This window comes from Odontesthes bonariensis, chromosome 2, assembly GCF_027942865.1.
Source record: "Odontesthes bonariensis isolate fOdoBon6 chromosome 2, fOdoBon6.hap1, whole genome shotgun sequence".
NCBI classification, from domain to species: Eukaryota; Metazoa; Chordata; class Actinopteri; order Atheriniformes; family Atherinopsidae; genus Odontesthes; species Odontesthes bonariensis.
The window spans coordinates 29,405,501-29,430,335 of NC_134507.1; the positions used below are offsets into that span (position 1 = coordinate 29,405,501).

The 24,835-nt window shown below is 41.0% G+C and overlaps 2 protein-coding genes across 3 annotated transcripts in view; one reads left to right on the forward strand and one right to left on the reverse strand.

Annotated features, from left to right (window-relative positions):
• Window positions 1–8,662, reverse strand: part of atrnl1a (attractin-like 1a) — a 425,977-nt gene extending 417,315 nt beyond the window's left edge. For both annotated transcript variants that reach the window (XM_075481032.1, XM_075481024.1), the window contains exon 1: window positions 7,788–8,662. In XM_075481032.1, coding sequence (XP_075337147.1) covers window positions 7,788–8,032 — 245 coding nt within the window. In that variant the 5' untranslated portion in view covers window positions 8,033–8,662. The remainder of the gene's footprint in view (window positions 1–7,787) is intronic.
• A 13,320-nt stretch (window positions 8,663–21,982) lies between these two features.
• Window positions 21,983–24,835, forward strand: part of LOC142397576 (protein kinase C epsilon type-like) — a 145,768-nt gene continuing 142,915 nt past the window's right edge. Inside the window, exon 1 of the mRNA XM_075481046.1 lies at window positions 21,983–22,989. Coding sequence (XP_075337161.1) covers window positions 22,642–22,989 — 348 coding nt within the window. The 5' untranslated portion in view covers window positions 21,983–22,641. The remainder of the gene's footprint in view (window positions 22,990–24,835) is intronic.

Consider the following 24,835-nt stretch of genomic DNA (forward strand, 5'->3'; position numbering starts at 1 on the left):
CAAACACCAGACGTTTTTCACGTAGAGAGAGCTCAAGTGTGGAATCATCACTTAATAAACAAAAACAGGGGTCTAACGCAAGAGTAATGTCAAGAAATTTGGATAACATCTCAATAACATATTTCCAAAATATACTTACTGGTGTCACTTTTGTCTTTGATGCACTTTGTCACTTTGGATCTACTACTACTGTGTTTGTACTCCAAACTAAATTTTGTTGGCTTTTTTGACAATGACAATAAACTCTTGAATCTTGAATCTCTCACAGGCTTTTATTTTGTAAAAGTCTGTTGCTGTCTGCTGCGGAACCGGAAAAGAAAGTAATCGGCGGATCCACCAAACATGGAGAAGGGTACGGAACTTTTACTCGGCCATTTTCATTTTAAAGTTCTTCCAGATGGCGGAGTCGACAGAACCAAAGTCATCTGTAAACACTGCCAAGTTGAATTGTCTTCTCAGCGTAGTAGTTCCAGTCTAAAATATCACTTAAAGGCAAAACACACAACTGATAGCAGCAAGTCATTCAAGGAAACAGACAGTGGAGCGAGGCTTCTACATAAAAACTACAGAAAGATGCTGATGTTAAAAGTGTGTTTGCACAACAAATGTTATGGCACTTTCATTCATATGGCAGCACATTTAAAACAAAACTAAATGCTAAAGGCTATACACTACTTTTGGATTCATTTTTGGATTTTGCGTACAAATGCGATTAATCGTGATTAATCAGGGAAATCCTGCAATTAATCAGGAAAATAATGCGATTAATCACGATTAATCAGGGAAATCATGCGATTAATTAGATTAAAAATTTGAATCGTTGCCCAGCTCTAAATTTTAATGTCGGTGTAATGTTCACACCGAATGCTTCTTCAGTACCAAACTTCAAATAACATTCCAGTAAAAGCAGGGATCGGGAACTGAAAATGAGACATAAAGAAAACACCTACAACTGAAGTTAAAGGGCAACATCTTATTTCGTCTAGATTAAACAGAAAGTGAGAGAAAGCAACGGGAAAAGAAAGGGTGAGACTGCAGACCAATAAAACAACCAACAGCACCAATACCCTAAATCAATAGACAGAGTCTGCTCCCTGGTTCTCTTACTGGATCCCACTGTGTGGATATGAGAAACAGTAGCATGTTTGTGTTACTGTGTGTGTTGACCATCCCAAGTGCAATACAAAGACCACTAAAGCTTCAGTATTGATCATTCTCCAGACAAAGCAGTGATACTGTAGTCTCTTACTCTCTGCAGCCCGTCCCAACAGCAGATGCAGCTGATGCAGCCACGAGGAATGTAGATCTCTGAGATAACACGACTATTTAGATAGCCATGTTTCTGTCTTAGCTGCTCGACGAAGGGGGATTTGGTTTGTTCATAATCCTTGGAAAACAACCAAGAGATTTTTTTTAAGAGAGGATATAATTTTCTTTACACTGCACTTAAGACAAAGGCATTATTTTATTTTTTATGACTTTTGAGTTAAAAGTGATCTTGAAATTAGCTTTAAAACCTCTTCAAATGTAAAAAAAAAAGCTTGTTTCATGTGAAATGTGACTTAAAGCAAGATGTTTTCAAGACTTTTTCACTTAACAAGATATTCCAGATGTATTGTATTAAAACAAGTCCCTATATCTTGCTGAAATGGTACTTGTTAGGCAACTATGTCTTATATTAAGAGTAATGAGATATTCAATGAGACAATTATACTTGGTAAGATTTAGATTTTCTCCAGTGTAGTTGATACAAAATGTTTTTGAATGTGTGGGGACCTTTCCTCGAACACTTTCGGGGTCTTTCTTCACAATAAGGTCTCATTTTCACAATCCTATCTGCTCTCATGCCATGTAAATCTTATTCACCTCGACAACTGATTAGAGATGAATTCTTTATTCTCAATTTATCCCTGCTCGCCCCAATACTTCTAGCTAAGATGTGTCAATCAGCTCCAGTGTGCTACTGTCCTGATTTAACCCTCCTGTTGTCTTGCGGGTCAAAAGTGAGCCACTACCATGTTTAGCTGTAGAAAAAATACCTTAAACTATCTTTTTCCAACTTGAAATGTTATGACTTTTCCTAAAGGGACCCCATCATTAGAAAAAGTCATACTTTATTTTTGTTTATGTTTCCATGTGGGCTGTACACCACTAGGGTACAAAGATTGTCTTATGGGTTTTTGACCCGTGAATTATAAAAACATTTAAACACCAGAAAAAAGTTCAGTTTTTTTCCCTTTCAATATAATTAATTCAGAAGTAATTACTTCACATTTATATAATAGCAATAATAAACATTTATTATGTAAAAGAAAACTGAGAAAACAAGAAAACTGTTGGTCCAACTGACAGTTGGTTTGTGGTAAAAACAAAAACAAGTGTAATCCTGAAAAGTGGTGATTGTCTTTTTGTATTGTGTAACAAAAAATACATGATAAAAAATGTGTTGAATTGAGTTGAATAGATAAATAACAGGTGGTTTCATCATACAAAATAGATTTTGGATTTAAAATTCAATTAAGTTGCTTTATTTTGGGGCTTTGGTAGGGCGGCTCATTTTTGACCCGTAGGACAAGGGGAGTAAACACAATGTTAAGACCACACAAGGGCTAATTAAATGTATATATGCATGTATATGTATGTATATATATATATATATATATATATATATATATATATTCCCTACCTTTGTGTATTTATGTGTACAAGAATGTATGAATGTGACTATGTATAGTATGTATATGATTTCATTATATGGGGAATAAGGGCTCGACAGGGTGGAAGGGGTTTTGAGTTCATATTGTGCTTCCACTGTTAATATTGTATACAAATGAGCAGATGTATTATGTTTAAAACAAAAAACAAAAAACAGATGAGAAAGAAAGTTAATTTTTGTGGCAAATTTACCGTGAGGTCATGGATCAGAGTCAGCCTCGCTGCTACAGTACGACGAGAAATCAGGGAGTAAAACTGGATCAAGTCACTTGAAAATCACAAACACTCAAAGGAAAGTGGAAACTATCCCACATTCGTGATCTAATGGGTAGATGGTAGAGGAGAGGGAACGATATTCTGTGGACGTAAGTGCTCTAAACGCCCACTCAAGACACTTGTGTCACGGACAGCTTGCAGCCCAACGGGTGCCTGGACGAAGACGAGTAAAAGGCTCCACATCTCAGCCACAAAAGAGCAGCGCTCTGGCCATCCTGCAGTTATTTGTGTTTTTTTTACGTCTCTCTGCGTTTTATCTTTGCATCCATCAAACTGTTTTGGTAGAGTTTGTAATGAATTTGCTCGTCTTTGTGAAACAAATTTGGTATTTTCTATTTGTCTGTCCAATTTTGCAGGTTCTTTCTTGGTCGTTTTGGTCTCTTTGTAGTTGTTGCACATCTTTTTGTGGCCATTTTATCTTTTATGTCCGTTTGTTATCATGTTTGTGTACTCCAGACTCATATAGTAGTCTACTTTATAGGTTATTTTCATAGCACATATGAGCTAAATGTGCTTTACAAAAAAAAGCATGTTGAAAATGAGGCATTTTTACGAAAAAAATATTAACTCAAACTCGAACTAAATATTAATGTCTAACTAATTTAATTTTGATGACCACAACATGTTTAAAAAGTTGGGATTGAGCAACAAAAGGCTGGAAGAGCGACTGTTACTAAAAATAATCAGCTGGAGGAACATATTACAACTAATTAGGTTCATTGGTAACAGATTAGAAACATGATTGGGTATAAAAAGAGCACCTTAATGGAGGAGAGTCTCTCAATCTGCAAAAAATTATACAAATTGAGGAGCCATTTCAGAGTAATGCGCTACAACGTACAACTATAAAGACTTTGAATATTCCACCACTGGTGATACATAATATCATCAAAATATTCAGAGAATCTGGAGATATCTGTGCAAAGAAAACACTTTTCATCCAAATTGGATGCTTTGGGCCCTCGGGCAGCTCTGCATTAAAAAAACAGGCATGATTATATCCTGTAAATCACTGCATGAGCTCAGAGATCACCGTCCACAAATGCACTTTAAAGCTCCATCATGCAGAGAAGAAGCCAGAAACTCTGCCATCTTCTCTGAACCGAAGCTCATTTAAAATGGACTGAGGCAGAGTGGGAACCGTTCTGTGGTCAGATTTCATATTCTCTCTCCAAATCATTGATGTTGTATACTCTGATCTGAAGATGAGAGGGAGACCATCCGGTTCAAAAGCTCTGCACCTCTGATGCTCTGGGAGGGGCAGTGATATCTATGGAGCTGGAAACCTGCACATCTGGAAAGGCTCCATCAATGCTAAAAGGTGTAAACAGGTCTGAGAGCAACATCTGCTCCCTTCTTCAGGGAAGGCCTTGCATATTTCAGCAGGACATTCTGCATCTGTTCCAGCAGCACGGCTTCGTAGTGGAAGAGCCCGGCTGCTGGACTGAGCTGCCTGCAGTCCAGATGTTTCACCACCTGAAAACATCTGGAGCATTATAAAGCACAACTCCTAGAAGACCCAGGACTGCTGAGCAGCTGCAATCCTCCATCAGACAGGAATGGGACAACATTCCTCCCCCAGAGGTCCAGCAGCTGGTCTCCTCAGTTCCAGATGTTTACAGATGTTGTGAAAAGAAGAGGGGATGCTGCTCAGTGGGAAACCTGTGTTGCTGCCATCAACTTAAAGATGAGTGAATATTTTTCACGAAAAACGTCAAATGTCTCACTTTCAACATTTGATACGTTTCCTGTGTGAACAAAATAATCGTTTATGAGATCTGCAAATCGTATAATTCTGTTTTATTCGACATTTAACACCCAGAGTCCCGATGTTTTTTCACATTTAGGTCGTAAAATAAACTAATTTATAGACTTTTTGTAGCAGATACCTTCAAAGAGCAGAGCCATAATGACTAAAGGCGGATCCACCAAACATGGAGAAGGGTACGGAACTTTTACTCGGCCATTTTCATTTTAAAGTTCTTCCAGACGGCGGAGTCGACAGAACCAAAGTCATCTGTAAACACTGCCAAGTTGAATTGTCTTCTCACCGTAGTAGTTCCAGTCTAAAATATCACTTAAAGGCAAAACACACAACTGATATCAGCAATAACACAAATTCTATGTTTTTGTTTTTCTTTCATTCGTCTGTAATTTCTCTACATTTTCTTTCTTTGTTCAGGTTGTAATGCTTTTATCCTTCTAAGCTTTCCAGACATAACTTCTATTTCCCTTCTATTTCCTCTACCTTTTTAATAGAAGACACTGTGTGCGTATTTATGAACCACTTGGCCACTAAGCGCACATGAAGGAAAGTATCGACTGCCGCCCTGCGCACAGCTCTCGCCTTTTGTCTACCACTCTCACAACAATCACACTGACCGAGGAATCAATACAAACCTCCAGAGAGAAAAGACCAGAGAGAGGCGCTGCTATTTCTTCCTCCACACTTGGACAAGATAACCTCCCTCTTCCCCTGGAGGATACGAGGGGTGAATTGGGTCACAGAGCGAGAAAAAGACAGTGGGTTTAATTATTAGAGCTGCTCTCCCAGGAAGACGGAGCACGATTCCTGTTCCAGCTTCTGCTGCTAAATCAAAAGCTGGAGATGAAATTTTCCCATTACAGCAACGTGTGAATCTGACAGCTCAGCTGTAGCATGTGTGTCACACACAAGCATGCGAGGGAATATAAAACTAAAAAAGACGGTTTTACAGGCTGTATTGGGAGCATTTTTGGGTTGTTTCACAGGAAGTGAACACATTGTGGCACACTGAAAGGCACAGAAGCACTTTGTGCGTCTCACTGCTCACCCAGAGTCACGTAAAATCTGAATTTCCACCTTCCAGAGGAGGAAAAAAAGAGTTTCTGGTCAGGAAATAAAAGTAAAACACGATTCATTAAATTCTTGCTTAAGTTAACTATTTAACCGCTGAGGAGTATTTATAGTTCAAAGCAAATAAAAAGGCTCGCCTTCCCTCCTCCACAGTGAATGATGGGGTTGAGATTAAGGTGAGAATTCAAACTTTGGCAGCTCCAAACTAAAGAATATGTGGCGTCATATTCAAGTTTGAGTTGTAGTAACATCAGAAAACAACTAAATGTTGGAATGACATCCGCTTTAAAGGCTGCGTGATTAGATCCCGCCCTGCCTTCAAAGACCAGACGTTTGTCCCAACTTTTTTTCCGAGACGTGTTGCTGCCATCCCCTTAAAGACGAGTGGTTTTTTTTTTCACGAAAAACATCAAATGTCTCACTTTCAACATTTGATACGTTTCCTGTGTGAATAAAACAATCGTTTATGAGATTTGCAAATTGTATAATTCTGTTTTATTCTACATTTAACACCCAGAGTCCCAATTTTTTTTTACATTTAGGTTGTAAAATAAACTCATTTAAACCCAACTGATGTTTTCAGAGTCCTTGATGCAGAAGCAGACCCGACTTTTTGTAGCAGATACCCTCAAAGAGCAGAGCCATAATGACTAAAGGCCCCATGAATTTATTCACAGTATGATGAGGAGACATTTATTTGATGATCTAAGGTTAAAATTCTACTCTGGATTCTTCGACGTTTTCAATCTATTTTCTAGCTTCCGTCTCCAAAATACACAAACATGATGGAGGTATGAAAGAACTCCCCCTGCTGAGATATCACACTTCTTTAAAAGTTATGCAAACCGACCAAAAAGCAATATATGTCCACTAACATATATTGCTGCTCCTTTGCTGCTCCTAGACTGTGGAACAAACTGCCCCCTGACATCCGCACCATCACTGATCTCGGCCTTTTTAAATCGAAGCTTAAGACCCACCTTTTTAGACTGGCGTTCCAACTCTGATTAGGGCCACTATGCTCGTTCTATCCGCTCTTTTTTTAATTATCTTAATTTTATACAAATTTTATTCAATTCATTTTATTGCACTTGTGGAAGGCTTTTAATGCCCTGCAGCACTTTTAGCACTTTTACCATTTCTGAATCGTGTTTTATGTTTAGTTTTATGTATTGTTGCTTTTATCCTGTTGAAAAGCACTTTGAGTATCAGTTGGCTATTTGTAAAGGGCTATATAAATAAAGTTTAATTGAAAAATAAATAAAAGTTTTGATTGATTGATTGATTGATTGAACAACAATAAATAATAAAATGTTAGCTTTAAAGTCTTTAAACTGTCTTTTTTTTTTTTTTACTGTAGTTGTTAAGTACAGTAGAAGCCAAACGGGTGAACAGAAATAACCCAGAGAGAAGCATGTGATCCTGTCAGCCATCCCAGTCTGAGCTTTAAAATTGCATGTTGCCATTTTTAGAAATACGTCTCCACTTGTTTAACGACATGAAGTGTGCGTGCAGCTTTCCCCGAGCAGTAAAACTGCTGATGAAACAAAGAGAACACACACATATTAGAGTAATAATCTAAAGTCATTTACAGAACATGGTGAACAAACCACGATAAAAGAATGAATGGAAGGGAAGATGAATGCGCCACAAACTCAGCTCAGGGTTCAGGAGCTCATCCTATAAAGCACTTTTGGTTGCTAGAATATGTATGATGACACTTTTATCTTATTTTATGTTATTTGATTGTGTTGTATTTGATTGCTTTCACTGTTCTTTTATTGTTTTGACTTATTCTTCTCTTTATTTATTACCTGCTGTAAAGCACTTTGTAAGAATCGTAAGGATTGTCTGTAAAGGGCTGTATAAATAAAGTACATTTACAAGTTAAGATGTGGCCCACAACAAGAAAAGCACCCCCGAAGGCACGTGACAGGTGCCAAACCGATAACCAACTTACTTGAATCTCCCCTGGCAGTGTTGGCACTGATCCCCAACCCAGCCGTGGTCACACGCGCAGCTCCCGTTGACGCACTTCCCTGAAAAACAGCTTTTATCACAGGAGCGGGAACCCGACGAAGCCTCCGCGTGCAGCACCAGGTGGAGCATCACCAGTATTCCCAGGGATGTTTTCCAAACCGGCAAGTTATTTCTCCTCGGTGACCTGGTCCAGGCGCACAGACGCGACCCCCCAACAGCATCCATGTTGGAAGCGGAGCGGGTTTACGGAGGTTTGCAGCTCCGGGAGAGAAAACTATCCGCGTCCTCACTCTGCGAGCTGACCCCTTGTCATCAGAGCTCAGGTAGCCTACCTGTAACCTGTTACCTGTTACCTGTAACCTGTAACGTCTGTGAGGTGCAGCAGAACAGTGATTACGCACCGTCACAGCATGCCGAGCGGCGCGGAACGAGCTGCGGGGGCCGCGCGCTTAGATTCAACTTTGATGAAGACAGTTCAAATGTTTAAATCACAAAAAAAAAAAATACATTTCCAGTTTTGACCCATCTGTTCCGAGCGGTGCAAACATAAAAAAAAAAAAGCTCTATTACGCGCTGGACGGCGCGTCCCCGCGAGTCTTCCACATAACTTCCACCGTGAAGAAGGATCCGATGTGAGGATGTAAACACGCGATCGTTCCCGGATTGATGCTCCCTCGGCGTTAAAGCCCTAATCCAGCGGATGAAATAAAAGCTCAAAGCTCGGATGGTCGACCCGCGCCGCCCCTCTGCTGGACGCGTTCCCAGACAAAGACGTGCCCTCTGCCGGTCTGTTATCGGAGGATGCGACAACCGCAGCTCGCCCGGAGCGGCGCTTCTATCTCCTGTCTGCTCTACGCCTCCTCGATCCACAGCTGGTTTCTGACTGGGGAACTCCTGCATAAAAGCCCCGAGCATGAGCAGTGCGGCCACGCGGTTAAAGGGGCAGTTCCCCCTTTAAACGTCAAAAGGCACCAGACAGAGACAAAGGCGCCTGACATCCATCTGCGGCACATCGAGTTGAGAGGATCTCCACACATGAAGCATGCAAACATGCTCAAGACTCACTATGCAAGCATCAACTTAAGATTATTTAATTCTTTATTTCCGGGCTAATCGTGTGTTTTAGTCGTTGATCCGCAGCCACTTCTGATGCACAACCATCCTGAAAAGCTCAAGATTTGTTTCTACTTCTCAAAGACAAAAGATGTAAATACACCCCGGGGAGACTTGCCACACCTTTGAACGGATTCTGCCACCTTATTATTAACTGCAGATCAAGCTTAATCACAAAAAAGGTCAAATATATGTTTGTGAAAATAATATTAAATAATAAAATAACAGCTTATATCCTTTAAGAGGAAATGAATGAATCTATATCAGCACGTGTGGGTTTTTTTTTAAAAGAAAGAGCTAAATTGATTTAATTAAGGGGGAAATATGATGCTCGATTAACGTTTTTATTATTGATTATTATTTTTATTATTTTTAAAATAATAATTCAATTATTATTTTATTGTTATGTCAATACAAACTCAAGGGATATCTGTAAAAGATTGGATCAACCAGTCAAAGCCTTTGGTTCATTTCTTCTGTTCTCCATTCCTTTGGAAGTCCAAACAGTTCTTTGAGATGTTGTGAGATGCAGCAGCAGATTCCAAAAACAGTTGTCCCTGTGCCAACAAAGAAAATGATTATCTATTCAAATTTAATTAATTTTTTTGGTTATTTCAAACAGGTTATGTCAACAGGTGATTGGAGTCATGATTTGGTATCAAAAGCAGCATCTATGAACGATCGTTTAGACTCTTTTAGGAGCGAGGATGATCAAAGGATATCCAGTTCTTCAACAATTTGTGAGAAAAATCATTGAGCTGTTTACAAAACAATGTTCCTCAGAGAATGATTGGAAGGGATCTGCATATTTCTCCCCCTGCAGATCAGAATATCATTAAAGCATTCAGGGAATCTGGAGGAGTTTCAGTGTAAAGGACGAGGGAGCGAGCCTAAGCTGGTCCAGAGGCGGCGTCCACTTCTCTGGGCTCGGAGGCGTCTGGGATGGAGCGTCACACAGTGGAAACGTGTGCTGTGGTCAGAGCCATCAGAGTTCCAGATCTTTGTTGAAAGAAATGGAGCAAAGAGCCAAAGCAGCATCCAGCCTGCTGTCAGCAACCAGTCCCTGCAGCCAGGCTCTGGGATGGGATGGGCTTGGATCAGGGCCCCAATGAGCAAAGCTCATTTACACTTTGTCACGCCCAGGGACTCGTTTTTAGTTTTCATGTTTTAGGTTTTGCTTTTGTTTCTCAGTCCATGTTTAGTTTTTAGTCATGCCTTAGTTTCCCTGCACTTTGTTCATTAGGTTCACTCTATTCACCTGCGTTATTCCCCACCAGCTGCACTTTGTCACTGATCACTGTCCCTATTTAGTTTCCTGCCTCCCCTGTCATTTTGCCGGATCTTTGTTGATTGTCATGTTTGCCATCCATGTTCCACGAGCCCTGTCAAGCTAAGTATTTTTTTATCCATGCCATGTTAAGTCCTTTGTTTTGTTTTGTTTTTCCAAGTATTTATTCAGTCAAGTTTTTTTAATCCGGCTCTGCCGCGCTTTTTGTTTGTACTTTGTTTTTTGTTTAATAAATCTACCTTGTTTTTTGAAAGTCCACATCCGTGTTCTCCCTCCTCACTCCCAACCTGACACACTTCTGTGATGGCAGCATTGATGCAGAAAAGTTCACTGAGGTTTTACAGCAACATGTGCTGCCTTCAGGAACACATCTGTTCCTGGGAGGTCCGTTCAGTGTTCAAGCAGAACATGTAGAAGCACATTCTGCACTCTTTCTGTTTTAATTTTTCATGTGTTTTCATGTGTTTTTACGTGTTTTTATCACATGCTTTCATGTGTTTACATGTTTTTATTACGTGTTTTCATGTGTTTTTACGTGTTTTTATTATGTGTTTTCATGTGTTTACGTGTTTTTATTACATGTTTACGTGTTTTTATTACGGGTTTTCATGTGTTTTCATGTGTTTATGTGTTTTTATTACGTGTTTTTATGTGTTTTTCTTACATGTTTTTATGTGTTTACGTGTTTTTATTACGTGTTTTCATGTGTTTACATGTTTTTATTACATGTTTTCATGTGTTTACGTGTTTTTATTGCGTGTTTTCACGTGTTTATGTGTTTTTATTTGTTTTCGTGTTTTTATTACATGTTTTTATGTGTTTTTACGTGTTTTTACGTATTTTCATGTGATTTCATATATGTTTCACATATGCTGCCTTCAAGACCACATCTTTTCCAGGACGTCCATGCATTGTTCAAGCAGACCATGGAAAAGCACATTCTGCACATGTTCCAAAGGCACGGCTGCAGTCCTGACCTCTCCCCAACAGAGAATGTGAGAAGTATTTTAAAACAAATGCAACGACCACACACTAATGCACACCTTTTGGGGTTTTCTCTGCTGAGTTCAGAAGGATTTATTTAATGGATTCTTAAACCAAACTAAGATATCCCATTTCCAGAGGGAGTGGAGTGGGCCACCTTCCCTGGAGATGCAACACTTTCAGCGTCACTTCACTGCACAGTGATCCTGCATGCGAGCTGTCCCACTGCTGACCTTCCATTAAAGGGATAGTTCCCTCTTTTGACATGAAGCTGTATGACATCCCATATTAGCAACATTTATGAACATTTTCTTACCCCCTGCTGCGTCCTGTGAGCCAAGTTCCAGCCTCGTTTTGGTGTTGATGAAGGTAGTCCAGCTAGTTGGCTGGGGCCACAAAGATAAAGTGTTTTGCTTCTCAAAACAATATGCGTTCAAAAGAGTAATACATTTGCATCACAAAATCGTTCTCCAGGAAAAAGTCAGACCTCACAATCGCTTGGCCCTATTTTTTTCTCCCTTCGTATCACTGCGCCTGCCGACAGCCGCGCCTGTTACGGTGTTTGCTGCTCGGAAGCAGGGGACTGCTGGGTCTGCACTTCGGTCTGCACGGTCTACATTAACAGCCATTAACAGGCTTATTTAAACCCCAGCCAACTAGTCGGACTACCTTCATCAACCCCAAAACTCGGCTGGAACTCGGCTCACAGGACGCAGCAGGGGGTAAGAAAATGTTCATAAATAATGTTGCTGATATGGGATGTCATACAGCTTCATGTCAAAAGAGGCGAACTATCCCTTTAAGCCCTCTGTTTACTCCCACAGATTTGGATATTTTTGGGTCAAAAAACTTTAAACATCATCGGGTAAAGAGCTATTACCAAATTCCTCTGTTAAATGGACTCTGAGTGTTTCATTCATCGGGTCAAAATCCATTTTTGCTCAACAGAAACACCACACTTTTTCAGGTGCACGCACTTGGTCTCTGGTGATGTTAGGTAATCACAGGGAATGATCGCTAATAAAGCGGCAGGAAAACAGGGATTTCTTGTGGAACAGCTTTCCTCCGCAGGGCCGAGGGATGTGGTTACATATCCTTACCTCAAACTAAATCCATTACACAATGTTCTGGTTCGGTATCTATCCACCCGTTCATCACAATCTCTGTCTGTTCATCTACTGCAGAGATCAATCAGTGATCTGCGAACATGGGAAACTGTTCTTTTTAAAGGTTGTTTAGATCAGAAACTAACCTTTTTATCTCTTAAGTTTCTGGGGCAGAACTCTGATGCATTTTGAGTTCCTTCAGAGACGTACACTCTCAGAAAATAAAGTAGAGAATTGTATCTTTAGGGGTACGATGGCTTGTCACTGGTAAAAGGTACATGTATGTACCTTTTGGACCCTGAAAAAGGTACATATATGTACCTTTTACCACTTGAGTACATACATGTACCTTTTGGACCCTCAAGTGGTACTTTTTGAGTACATATATGTACCTTTTACCATTTGAGTACATATATGTTCCTTTTGGACCCTCAAAAAATGTACATATAGGTACCTTTAGCTCCAATAATTAACCCTAGGGTGTACATTAGTATAGATTGTACCTCAGCGGATAAAAAAGGACTCGTACTGTACCCCTATTTCTGAGAGTGTTTATGACAGGAAGGTTTAAACCAGACAGACGCGGCGGAGGCCTTAACCCCCCCAAACTGTCGGCCTGATTTATAACTTTATCTGCCTCTGAAGGCTTTAAAGACACAAATACCATTTGGAGCCAAGCGGAGCTTTTTTGGAAAACAAAGCCAAGATTTGCATCTGTGCTCCCCGAGGGCTCACAATAAAATAAAACAGCCAGCGAGCCAGAAGACGACGAAGATCCGCAACCCGAGACGCAGACTTCTCTCCAAGACACGATTCTGCTGCAGCCTGATGAAGAGAATTACAATTCCGCCTTAAAATGCAAAATCAATGGCTTTCTGCTATTGATTGCAGAAGTTACACGTCTGTGCACAAACGTGCCGTTTTACAAGGTGAGTGTGAACAAAGGCTGTTCCATCAATCCACATTTCTTCTCAGCTTCAGAAAAAAAGTACAGGAAAAAGCACATATCGATGCTTTCATTGATTAGCTTATGTTGATAAATACAGACTCAGGGTTTGGGGCTTCCAATATGAAAAAGATCGCTCACAACTACAAAGACATTGTTGCCTCCTTGATCTCCGATTTAAACGGGCACCACTGACATATGATATCTAAAACACGCCTTGTCACCACTTATCCCATCGGCACCTCAACATGACATAACTGTTTGCATCATTATTAGATGCTTTGAGACCGATTCGTCTTGTTTTCTGTCAAAGTATTTGTTAAATTACAGCCTCAGTATGTCACGGCTGTTGTTTTCTACAATTAAATGAAGACAAAGCTGAGATAATTCTGTTTGGGAGCGAAGAGAAGAGGGTCAGCGTTGGTAAATAGGGCTGGGCAACGATTAAAATGTTTAATCTAATTAATCACATGATTTCCCTGATTAATCACGATTAATCGCATTTGTACGCAAAATCCAAAAATGAATTCAAAAGTAATGTATAGCTTTTAGCATTTAGTTTTATTTTAAATGTGCTGCCATATAAACGAAAGTGCCATAACATTTGTTGTGCAAACACACTTTTACGGTGAGAAGACAATTCAACTTGGCTGTAAATGCAGGAGTTTTTTTTATTTTTTTAAAATTACGATACAATTGGTGCTTTTGTTTTGAAAACAGGAAGTGAACCTACCCTCGTTGTAGCTAGCTTGAAACTGCCGTTTTGACAGGAAATGACGATCGGCGACGTCACGTTACGTTGCATCTTGGGTAGTTTGAGTATGAGTAGTAACCTTATGATGCATACCCAACATTTCGGAGAATCTAGTATGCATCCGGGAACTTAAAAAAAGTTAAAGTTAGTAGGAGTAGTAGGCGGTTTCGAACACAGCCATAGAGACCGAGGAGCACCTGTAACGGTGATGTTACCTGCTAGTTTATTTTTATTTTATTACTCCATGCTTTGTGGTGTTTGCTGTAACTGTGTGAATGTGATGCATTCAACAGACTTTTACAATAATAAAACCTGCGTTAATGCACGATAAAATATTTATCAGCGTTAAATAATTAACAAGTTAACGCGATAATAACGAGTTAACTCGCCCAGCCCTAATCTTGAGACTCGGGACCTTACAATCACTGACCAAGTTGGTAACCTCGGAGTGTTGATAGACTCAGATCTGACTTTCAGCAGCCACATCAAAGCTGTCACCAAGGCAGCTTTTTACCACCTCAGAAACATCAACAGAATTAAAGGTTTCCTCTCCCAAACAGACCAGGAGAAACTCATCCATGCATTCATCTCCAGTAGACTCCATCATTGTAACGCTCTTTTAACTGGACTTCCCAAAAAGAGCATTAAACATCTGCAGCTCATCCAGAACGCTGCTGCTGGAGTTTTAACCCGGACTAAGAGATCTGAACACATCACAGCAGCTTTAAAATCTTTACTCTGGCTTCCAGTCAGTCATAGAATAGATTTTAAAAGCCTGCTGATGGTTTACAATCTGTGATCTGTTCAGAGAATATAAAGCCAGCAGAGCCCTTAGATCCAAGGACTCAGGTCAGCTGGTCCAGTCCAGAGTCCAGACTAAACATGGAGAAGCAGCATTTAGCTGTTATGCTGCAAACAAGTGGAACAAACTGCCAGTGGAGATTAAACTTTCACCAAATGGAGACATTTTTAAATCCAGGTTAAAAAGATTTCTTTTCTCATGTGTCTATGCATGAAATCTGCACGATATCTTTGAACTTATCTGGACTGTTGCTTGTTTTTAAATTCATTTAAATGATTTTATGTGTTTCTCTTTATATTCTTTTATGTATTTTTAATGCTTCTTCCACTCCCTGCTGCAATGCTTTTATTTTATGTAAAGCACTTTGAATTGTTTGTACATGAAATGTGCTACAAATAAATTTGATTTGATTTGATCCGGTCGAAATGATATGATTTGACAGGAAAGTTTGGTGTATTTTTGCTGGAACCTGCTGCTGTTTAGTGTATTTTAGAGCAAAAAAAAAAAGAAAAAGATCTATCTTTTCACTTTGATATTTACAAAAAGCCATCTGAATTAATTTCCGGCTGCTTTTACTGCTTCCCCCTGTGGTGTGAAATCGCATTCGGCCGATTTTCCTTCAGATCCTTTATCATCTGACGGCACCAGGTGTTCTGGCACTCGGCCATTTCTTGAGGAAACAGCTGTTCCATCACTGGCTGGTGTTTTTCTTTGCGCGGCCCTCCTGGGACGCAGCACTGCCTCCTGCTCTCCACCTTTCTGCTGCTGACACACACTTCTCCTTGTTTTTTTGCTCCAGTTTCACAGCTCTTCTGCCGAACATGGAGACCAACCGCCCTGCCTCTGAATCAGGGAGAAGATTTACAAAAATGACCCGCGATGCGAAAGCCGTGCTTTGTTCTGCTTTGCCTGGCAGGTCGAGGCTGGAGAGGTGATATATGCTCCGTCATCTTTAACTATACTGGAAAAAATCAAAGTCTTACCAAGTATATTTGTCTCATTTCTAGTCAAAATATCTCATTATACTTAATATAAGACACAACTGCCTAACAAGTACTATTTCAGCCAGATATAGGGACTTGTTTGAAGACGATACATCTGGAATATCTTGTTAAATGAAAAAGTCTTGAAAACAAATTGTTTTGAGTCACATTTCATATGAAACAAGCTTTTTTTGACATTTGAAGAGGTTTTTAAGCTAATTTCAAAATCACTTTTATCTCAAAAGTCCCAAATATCACATCTTATTTCAAGAAATCTTGACAAGCCGATTTTCACTAGTTCCATTGGCAGATTTTTTTGCTTATTTCAAGCAAAAATGTCTTGTATTTGTTGTTTTTCTCATTTTTGGAGGGGCATTTTTTCCAGTGTAGGACTTTTGAGATAAAAGTGATCTTGAAATTAGCTTTAAAACCTCTTCAAATGAAAAAAAAAAAGCTTGTTTCATGTGAATTCCGACTCAAAGCAAGATGTTTTCAAGACTTTTTCGCTTATCAAGATATTCAAGATGTATTGTATTAAAACAAGTCCCTATATCTGGCTGAAATGGTACTTGTTAGGCAATTGTGTCTTATATTAAGTGTAATGAGATACTCAATGAGAAAAATATATACTTGTTAAGATTTAGATTTTTTCCAGTGCAGGGACTTGTTTGAAGACAATACATGTGGAATATCTTGTTAAATGAAAAAGTCTTGAAAACATCTTGTTTTGAGTCGGATTTCATATGAAACAAGCTTTTTTTGATATTTGAAGAGGTTTTTAAGCTAATTTCAAGATCAATTTTAACTCAAAAGTCCCAAATATCACATCTTATTTCAAGTAATCTTGATAAGCCGATTTTCACTAGTTCCATTGGCAGATTTTTTTGCTTATTTCAAGCAAAAAACTCTTGTATTTGTTGTTTTTCTTAGGTACTTATTTTTGGAGGGGCATTTTTTCCAGTGCAGTCTATCATCAGTGGACTTTTCTGATTGAATAGATTAAAATGAGACTTTTGGGTTTGAATATTTCTGGTCTGAAAGGCCAGTAATGAGCCGCCAGCTCCCTGCACACACGTCCAGCAAACAGGGCATCAAACCTCACTATTAGCCTGAGGGAAATTGGTTTGGCTTGTTGTTATTCCTGCTGCTTGAGTTGAATCCCGCTATAGATTGTTTTTAACCTTCCCTCAAGGGCCAGATATTGATTGGCTTACACAAAGGACCCACTGTGAGAAAAATGAAAAAGGGAAAAAAATAAACCAATATTGATTTTTGTCAGTTTGTTTATAATTAAAAAGTGGAACGAACTAACGGCGCCGGAGGTGGATGAATGAGGATTATGAGGAAATGCAGGACACGGCAGGTACAGATCCGTTTGCTTTGCTGCACATCCTTTATGCTCTTTCACTCCGAGACGTTTAATCGAGCAGATGTGCCATAAAGGAGAACATGTTGGGACTGGTTATTGTGTTCTATTACAACTTATGGATGTCGGTCAATAATTGGTGACCTCTGCTGTTTAATATCTGCAAGTGCAACTATTACAAACTAATTTAAAGGGATAGTTCGCCTCTTTTGACACGAAGCCTTATGACATCCCATATTAGCAATATCATTTATGAACATTGACTTACCCCCTGCTGCGTCCTGTGAGCCGAGTTCCAGCCTCGTTTTGGCGTTGATGAAGGTAGTCCGGCTAGTTGGCTGGGGTTTAAAAAATAAAGCGTCTTGCTTCTCAAAACAATATGCGTTCAAAAGAGTAATACATTTGCATCACAAAATCGTTCTCCAGGAAAAGTCAGACCTCACAATCGCTTGGCCCTATTTTCTCTCCCTTTGTATCACTGCCTGCTGTGTAGACCGTGCAGACCGAGCAGCAAACACCGTAACAGGCGCAGCTGTCGGCAGCACGCAGTGATATGAAGGGAGAGAAAATAGGGCCAAGCGATTGTGAGGTCTGACTTTTTCCTGGAGAACGATTTTGTGATGCAAATGTATTACTCTTTTGAACGCATATTGTTTTGAGAAGCAAAACGCTTTATTTTTTAAACCCCAGCCAACTAGCCGGACTACCTTCGTCAACACCAAAACTCGGCTGGAACTCGGCTCACAGGATGCAGCAGGCGGTAAGAAAATGTTCATAAATGATGCTAATATGGGATGTCATAGAGCTTCATGTCAAAAGAGGCGAACTATCCCTTTAATTAATAATAATGGATGATAAAATCCTGCACAGACCACTAACTCTTTCAGAAATGTTATAAATTGTGCACGACGCTCCACCACCGCTGCTAATTGGTTAATTGTGTCTTAACTCAGAGCGTGATCAGGGAAAGATGCCAGATATCCCTCTTTGATGCCTTGATTGAGAAATCTGTCACTCTGGGTGATGATAATAATAAGATTTCCCTGACTTAGTAGGAGAGTTAGTAGGAGAAAGATGTGACTGAAGTCTTAAATAAACACCAATCTGATGAACCCGTATCTAAGCAGGCTGCACGGCTTCAGAGATGCTGGAAAGAAAAGGCCAAATTATCTCTGTCAGTCAGTGGGGTCACATGGCACTGAAAGGATGGGATTATTGGCTAAATTACAATCAGACTGAGTTATTAAGTTCATATAGACACCTTAATTTGACAAGAAATTGGATTGGATCGGATTAAGACCCCGAGATAACTGGGTTGAAAGTCGCAGCAAACGTTCTTACTTTCCATATTCATTTCCTGGAGGGTGAAACTCCCCCAGGTGATTCTGCCACACCTTGTTGCTGTGAGAGGTCAGAGGAGAATGGGCAGACTGGTTCCAGATGACAGGAAGGCAACGGGAACTCCAATAAGCGCTCGTTCCAACCAAGGAACGCAGAATACCACATCTGAACGCACATCGCGTGGAACCTGGAAGGAGATGGCTCCTGTCAGCTGACAGCAGGAAACTGAGACTACATTTCACCCAGGCTCACCAGAACTGGGCAACAGAAGGTTGGAAGAACGCTGCCTGGTCTGACGAGTCTCCATTTCAGTTGCAGTCGAATTAGCGGCGGAACGGAAAAATGACATTTCCGCTAGTTCCGCTGACGGGTTTTATTAAATTTTGGGTCGATGCAGCTACCGGGTTAATTTGTTTAACTAAAATAACTGAAATTTACCCTTAAATTTACCATTTTTACACAAAATGACCTTTGCCGGTGCAGAAAATTGCAAGCACGTAGCGCTAATTGTTGAGGATGTGCACGAGGGATGCTCCAAACAAAGAGGCAGCCGGGATAAACACGTGTATCCATGATCAAAAGCAGGTATATTTCTGGCCTAAGAATGAATGAATACAATCCTTGGACAGCCCTTTTTCTAGGTTTACATGAAGCTACAGTAAAGGGCAGCTGGCTCTGAATGTATTTTAATGTAAATAAAATAATTAGTGTTCTTCACACCACAGATGTATTATCTCCATTGCCATTAAAACACATATACAGTGTTTTAGGGAATACCTTATTTAATGATCAGAGTCCAGTAGAGTTATAAAGTCAGAGAATCGATAAGCGGATCCATTGAGGCTGTTCTGGTGGCACCTATTCAAGTGATGTTTCCTTTAATTTGTAACTTACACTCAGCGGCCGCTTTATTAGTGGGACAGGTTAAAAACATTTCTTTTCTCATGTGTCTATGTATGAAATCTGCACGATATCTTTTAACTTATCCAGACTGTTGCTTGTTTTTAAATTCATTTAATTATTTAGTTTCTCTTTATATTCTTTTATGTATTTTTCATGCTTCTTCCACTCCCTGCTGCAATGCTTTTATTTCATGTGAAGCACTTTGAATTGTTTTGTACATGAAATGTGCTACAAATACATTTGATTTGATTTTTTATTTGTTTTATGGCAGACACAGGAGGCAGGCGGGTGAGAAATCCCAAAGAACTAACATGAATCCATACAGACAAACCTGAGCAACACGTTAACAAATGGAAGATCAAAGCGCAAGCTCAGAGGGGACCGTGCTTTTTCTGTGGCAGCTCCCAAGCTATGGAATCACCTTCCTTTGGAGATAAGACAGGCCTCTTCACTTGTTGTTTTTAAATGCCTTCTTAAGACCCATCTTTTTTCTTTGGCCTTTGACACAATCTGAGATGTTTGACTTTGTTTTATTGTGTTTACATTTGAATTACTTTAGTACTGCTTTTATACTTGACCCTTCTATTTTATGATTGTGTATAGCACTTTGGTCCTGTGGGTGTATAAAGTGTTTTATAAATAAAGTTGGTATGGTATGGTATGGTAAGATGAAGTGAGGAGTGGTCATCAGTGAACTGAAACCAGGAAGTAAAGCTAGCTGAAAGACTAAACAAAACCCACCTTCACGCCTTCATCCTCCTCAGCTTCTTCCTCACAGTTCAACTCTCTGACCAACACATTTCGTCCCCGTTCTGATGCTCGGGTTGAACTTCCGCAGGTCGTCCTGACCACCTCTACACGCCTAAATGCCGCCATCTGATTGGCTGATTGGCTGTTTGTGTTACCAGGTAATTGAACAAGTTTACATAATAAAGTGGCCGGTGAGTTTATATAAGTAGTTAAGTTCGTAAATAAGCAAAGTATGAAATTCTAAGGGAAGAATCAAATGTGCAGATGGGTCAGGAGGTTGGGAAGCTGCTTGAAGTTCAATTCAATTCAAAATGTATTTATATGGCACATTAAAACAACCTCAGCTGACCAAAGTGCTTCACAACAGCAACTGCATCACATATTAAGAGAGTCATCAATAAAATAGCAAAAAGAATTATTTCATCACAGATAAAAAATAAAAATTGAGATAAGATTAGCAATAAAATAACAATAACAGTAACATTAAAAGTAGCAAGCCAAGGTAAACTCCATTTCAGCGAGTGGAAGGCCAAGGAAAAGAGATGCGTTTTCAGTCTGGATTTGAACTGAAGACTAAAGACTGAGAGGAGCTGACAGACAACGGGAGGCTGTTCCACAGTCTGGGTGCTGCCACAGAGAGGGGCTCCATCACTTCTCGAAGTTGCAAATGATCTGTTCGACTCCCAGTGAGTCTCAGTATCATGAATGTTGGGGAAGTATCTCTGTATTTTATAGGTCAAATCCCTACATCCAGAAAGAAAAGCTGCAGGATGGCACATCCAAGTTCAGAGGTTGTGGGACTCGATGAACGTTCAAAAGCACAGCTGGCTGCAGTTGCAGGGACTAACCAGGAGGGGGCAGCAGTGCTGAAGGTTTCAGTGTGCCTGACCCACAGCTGTGCACGTTAACACTCAACCTTCCTGCATTAAATGGTGTAATTTGAGGGCCTGCGTCACCATGCTTGATGTCCGAGTTAAAGTTAGTCCCCTGCAGTTAAAGACGAGTCGTAACTCTCACAGAACATTCATTCAGGCATTAAACTCTGCTTTGAAGCAGATTATGACTTCAAGGTGTTCCCACACCAATGTAGAAAGTCCTGTACCAAAAGTGTTATTCCTCTCTGAGAAAGAGCGCCGTGCATGACGCACTTGGTTCTGCAAGTGTAAAACAATTATCTGCGCATCAGAATGTGGAAAATCTGAATTTTCTTTGTGTCACATGTTGCTTCCTTCCCTTCAGACAGTTTTTCTTTTCATTGTTTACTTTGGTAAGACTCACGTCTCATAAACTAATAATTATACGGCTGAGATGTGCACATTGTTTACAGAGCTTTATCATGAGGCTGATGGATGCTCAGGTTTGCATCTCTTTGGCATTCCGCGCGTGCCGCTCACATCCCTGCATCCATCCTGAGGTCCCATCTTTTATGAACTTTTATCAGGTGGAATATAAATGTTCATATTTCTGCACCCAGCAGAAGGAGAGTGAATGCATCTGGCTGCACGTTCGCATTTCAGTGTTTAACATTTTGACCTGTTTCACATGCACAACTGGATGCCGCGTGCAGCTCTTCTCTCTGCACATCTGACGGTAAAAAAAGAGTTTTTCCCCAAAGGCATCTTTGTGAAATGAGAATGTTTTTGTTTAAGTAGACTACTTAATGCACTTCCATATCTACCCCTGAACACCTCCCCGGACCCCCCGAACCCCCCCCGGCCGTCCCACCAGGTCTCCGTTAAATCTGCTGTTTTTCCGCATTTCCTGCAGGAAACGTAGCGCGGTGTCTGCAGAGGCAGCCGGAGGGATGTCCAGCAGCAGCAGTTGTAAAAAAAAAAAAACCCAGCCCGGCTGCAGGAGTCCATATTTACCTATCCTCCCACCACCCAGAACTGCCCCGCCTCCCCGCCCCTGCTGCGGTTGTTACCAGCCGCCGTCTGGTTGCAGCTGTCCGGCCCGAACATCCCCGATGAGTCGCTGCGGCTGGCAGCAGCATCTGGAGCCTCCCACCCACCGCACGGTGCAGTGCAACGCGGGCCGGCGCTTCCAGGGAGCCCCGCTTAAACAGAAGGAGTTTTTTTTTTTTTAAAGCCTCCAAGGTAAAAAAAAACTAAAATGACACAGCGACTCACATCTGGGGCCTTTGCGCTCGGTTGTTGGTAGCTATTCACGGTTCTTCCGTGCGCTTCTGCGTGAGGCTTCCTGGGCTAACGGACGCTTCCCAGCCGCTGCACAACTTCCAGGGTGGGGGGCGGGTGAGGTATTTGTGGCATAATCGACAAGTGTGGACGTTTGTGACCAGAAGAAAAAAACAATCCAGCCCAGAGAAGCTGGAATAGCTTCTGCGCTCTCTGCGCTTTCTGCGCCACATTCAGCGGACAGGAGCGGATCATCTGACTCAGGACCACTGGTTGATCAGTGACGGGAGTTTGTTTATTCTGCTGCGTTTTAGGAGGAATATTTTCGGGACTAAATATAAATATTGGGGCCCTTTCACCACCATGGTGGTCTTCAACGGGCAGCTCAAGATCCAGATCCGCGAGGCTCTGGACCTCAAACCGACGGCTTGGTCCCTGCGTCACGCCGTCGGTCCCAAGACCCAGACCTTCCTGCTGGACACGTACATCGCCCTGAACGTGGACGACTCACGCGTGGGCCAGACCTCCACCAAACAGAAAACCAACAGCCCAGCGTGGAACGACGACTTCACCACGGAGGTGCTCGACGGCCGCAGGATCGAGCTGTCCGTCTTCCACGACGCCCCCATCGGTTACGACGACTTCGTGGCCAACTGCATCATCCAATTTGAGGACATCCTGCACCACGGCAGCAAGCACTTCGAGGACTGGGTGAGTCAGAGATGGGGCACATCAGACGGGAAAGATACTCCTACAGTTGGGCTGTTTTTGGATGGTTTACCCCTCACTGTCAGTATTTACATGCAATTAATTCAACTGGAGAATTGCCACAAATCATAACATCTGAGTGTGTCCAGGAAGCAGTTTTTGCCTCTTATTTATAGTACCTTACAGGGGTTTGAGCTACCCCTAATTTCTTTAGGCCTATACATTTACAGAAAGATGGGATATAGATGCAGCGATTCATTAAAAAATATGTAAATATATATATTGAACTACAGTAAATAAGGCATTAAGCACAGTTATTAGAGTTCTGAGCAGCTTTAAAGTGAATATGTGCTCTGAGCTCCTTTCTCCTCCAACACATTCTGAACCCTCTCAGACGAGCTTTCTGTCCTTTCTTTAAGGAGTCTTCAGGAATAGTTCTCCAGGCTTCTTGAAGGACATCCCAAAGCTCTTCTTTGGATGTGGGCTGCCTTTTGTTCCGTTCTCTGCCAACATGATCCCACACTGCTTCAGTAATGTTGAGCTCCGGGCTCTGGGGAGGATTCATCCCTCCATCAGACCTGCTGCCACTGATTTTCAGTCCACTTCTTGTGTCCTTTGGCACAGCTCAGCCTTTTCTCCCTGTTTCCCTTCCTTAAGAACGGCTTCTTGACAGCCACCCTTCCATGGAGCCCATTTCTGATGAGGCTTGGGCCAACAGCAGATGGATCAGCTGAAGGTCCAGATGCATCTCTCAGCTCCTGTGTCAGGTCTTTGCTGGATTTTTTCCTCTTTCTTAAGGACATCACTTTCAGATCCTGTTCATCTGCTGTAGATAGTTCTTTAGGTTCCTGACACTTCTTGTCCTCCACTTGTCCAGTTTCCTCAAATGTTTTAAGGACACACTGCACACCATGCTGAGATATGCCAAGTTTTCAGCTAACAGCTCTTTGGGAATCACCTTGTTGCTGCAGAAATCCTGTTTTCTGTCTGTCAGACTGTGTTATCTTTGCTGTTTTTCACAGATGCAGCTAAAGAAACGGGAACAAATGATGTGTCTCTGTGACAGTCTGTTATGTGTCGACACAACATGGGTTCATCCCTTTATTTAGGCACCGATGTTCTACTTGAATGATTCACAGGTCAGAGTTAAGTGGCTTAACAAAAACACATTCCTCTGAAAGTGATCAGGTATGACGGGACAAACTATTGCTCAAGAACATTTTAAAAGATTTCCAGAAACTTTGGAAGCAAAATATAAAGAAATGAGGGGTGTACGATTAGTTTGTAACGCGAAAGCAGCCCCAGCTGTTCTCTGATGCAGGTAAACAAAGTGAAACCCAATTAAACCTGAATCTCTCGTAGGGTCTCGTATCTGGTAGCAGAAGCTTAAATTCGGCATTTTAGCTTGATTAATCTTTAATCACCCTGCAGAACTCCTGATTGATTAGCGTTTCATAAAGTTATTGATTCGTTCAGGGGGGATTTCTGCATTGCTCCACTTCAAGGAGCATTTAGATTGGTAGATAAACATCCATCTGCAGGAAAAACAGCTTGATTATAAGGCATGGTAGTTATGACACCAATCTCTTTGATTCAGCACATTATTACAGCTGGAGGTTAAACCTTTGCAGTTGTGGGCCGCTGTGGGTGTTTGATACAGACGTTACACTTCTGTGCAAAACCTTTAACAACGGCAACATGAGACAACACAACCTCACAGATTACATCCGCACTGCCTCTGTTATAGCGGCTGAAATACAAATTACATAAACGTCTCCGTGTAATCAAAATAAAAACTATTAGGTAACATGTTTAAGGCCACAGCAATGACAGAAGGCTGTTTACCCAG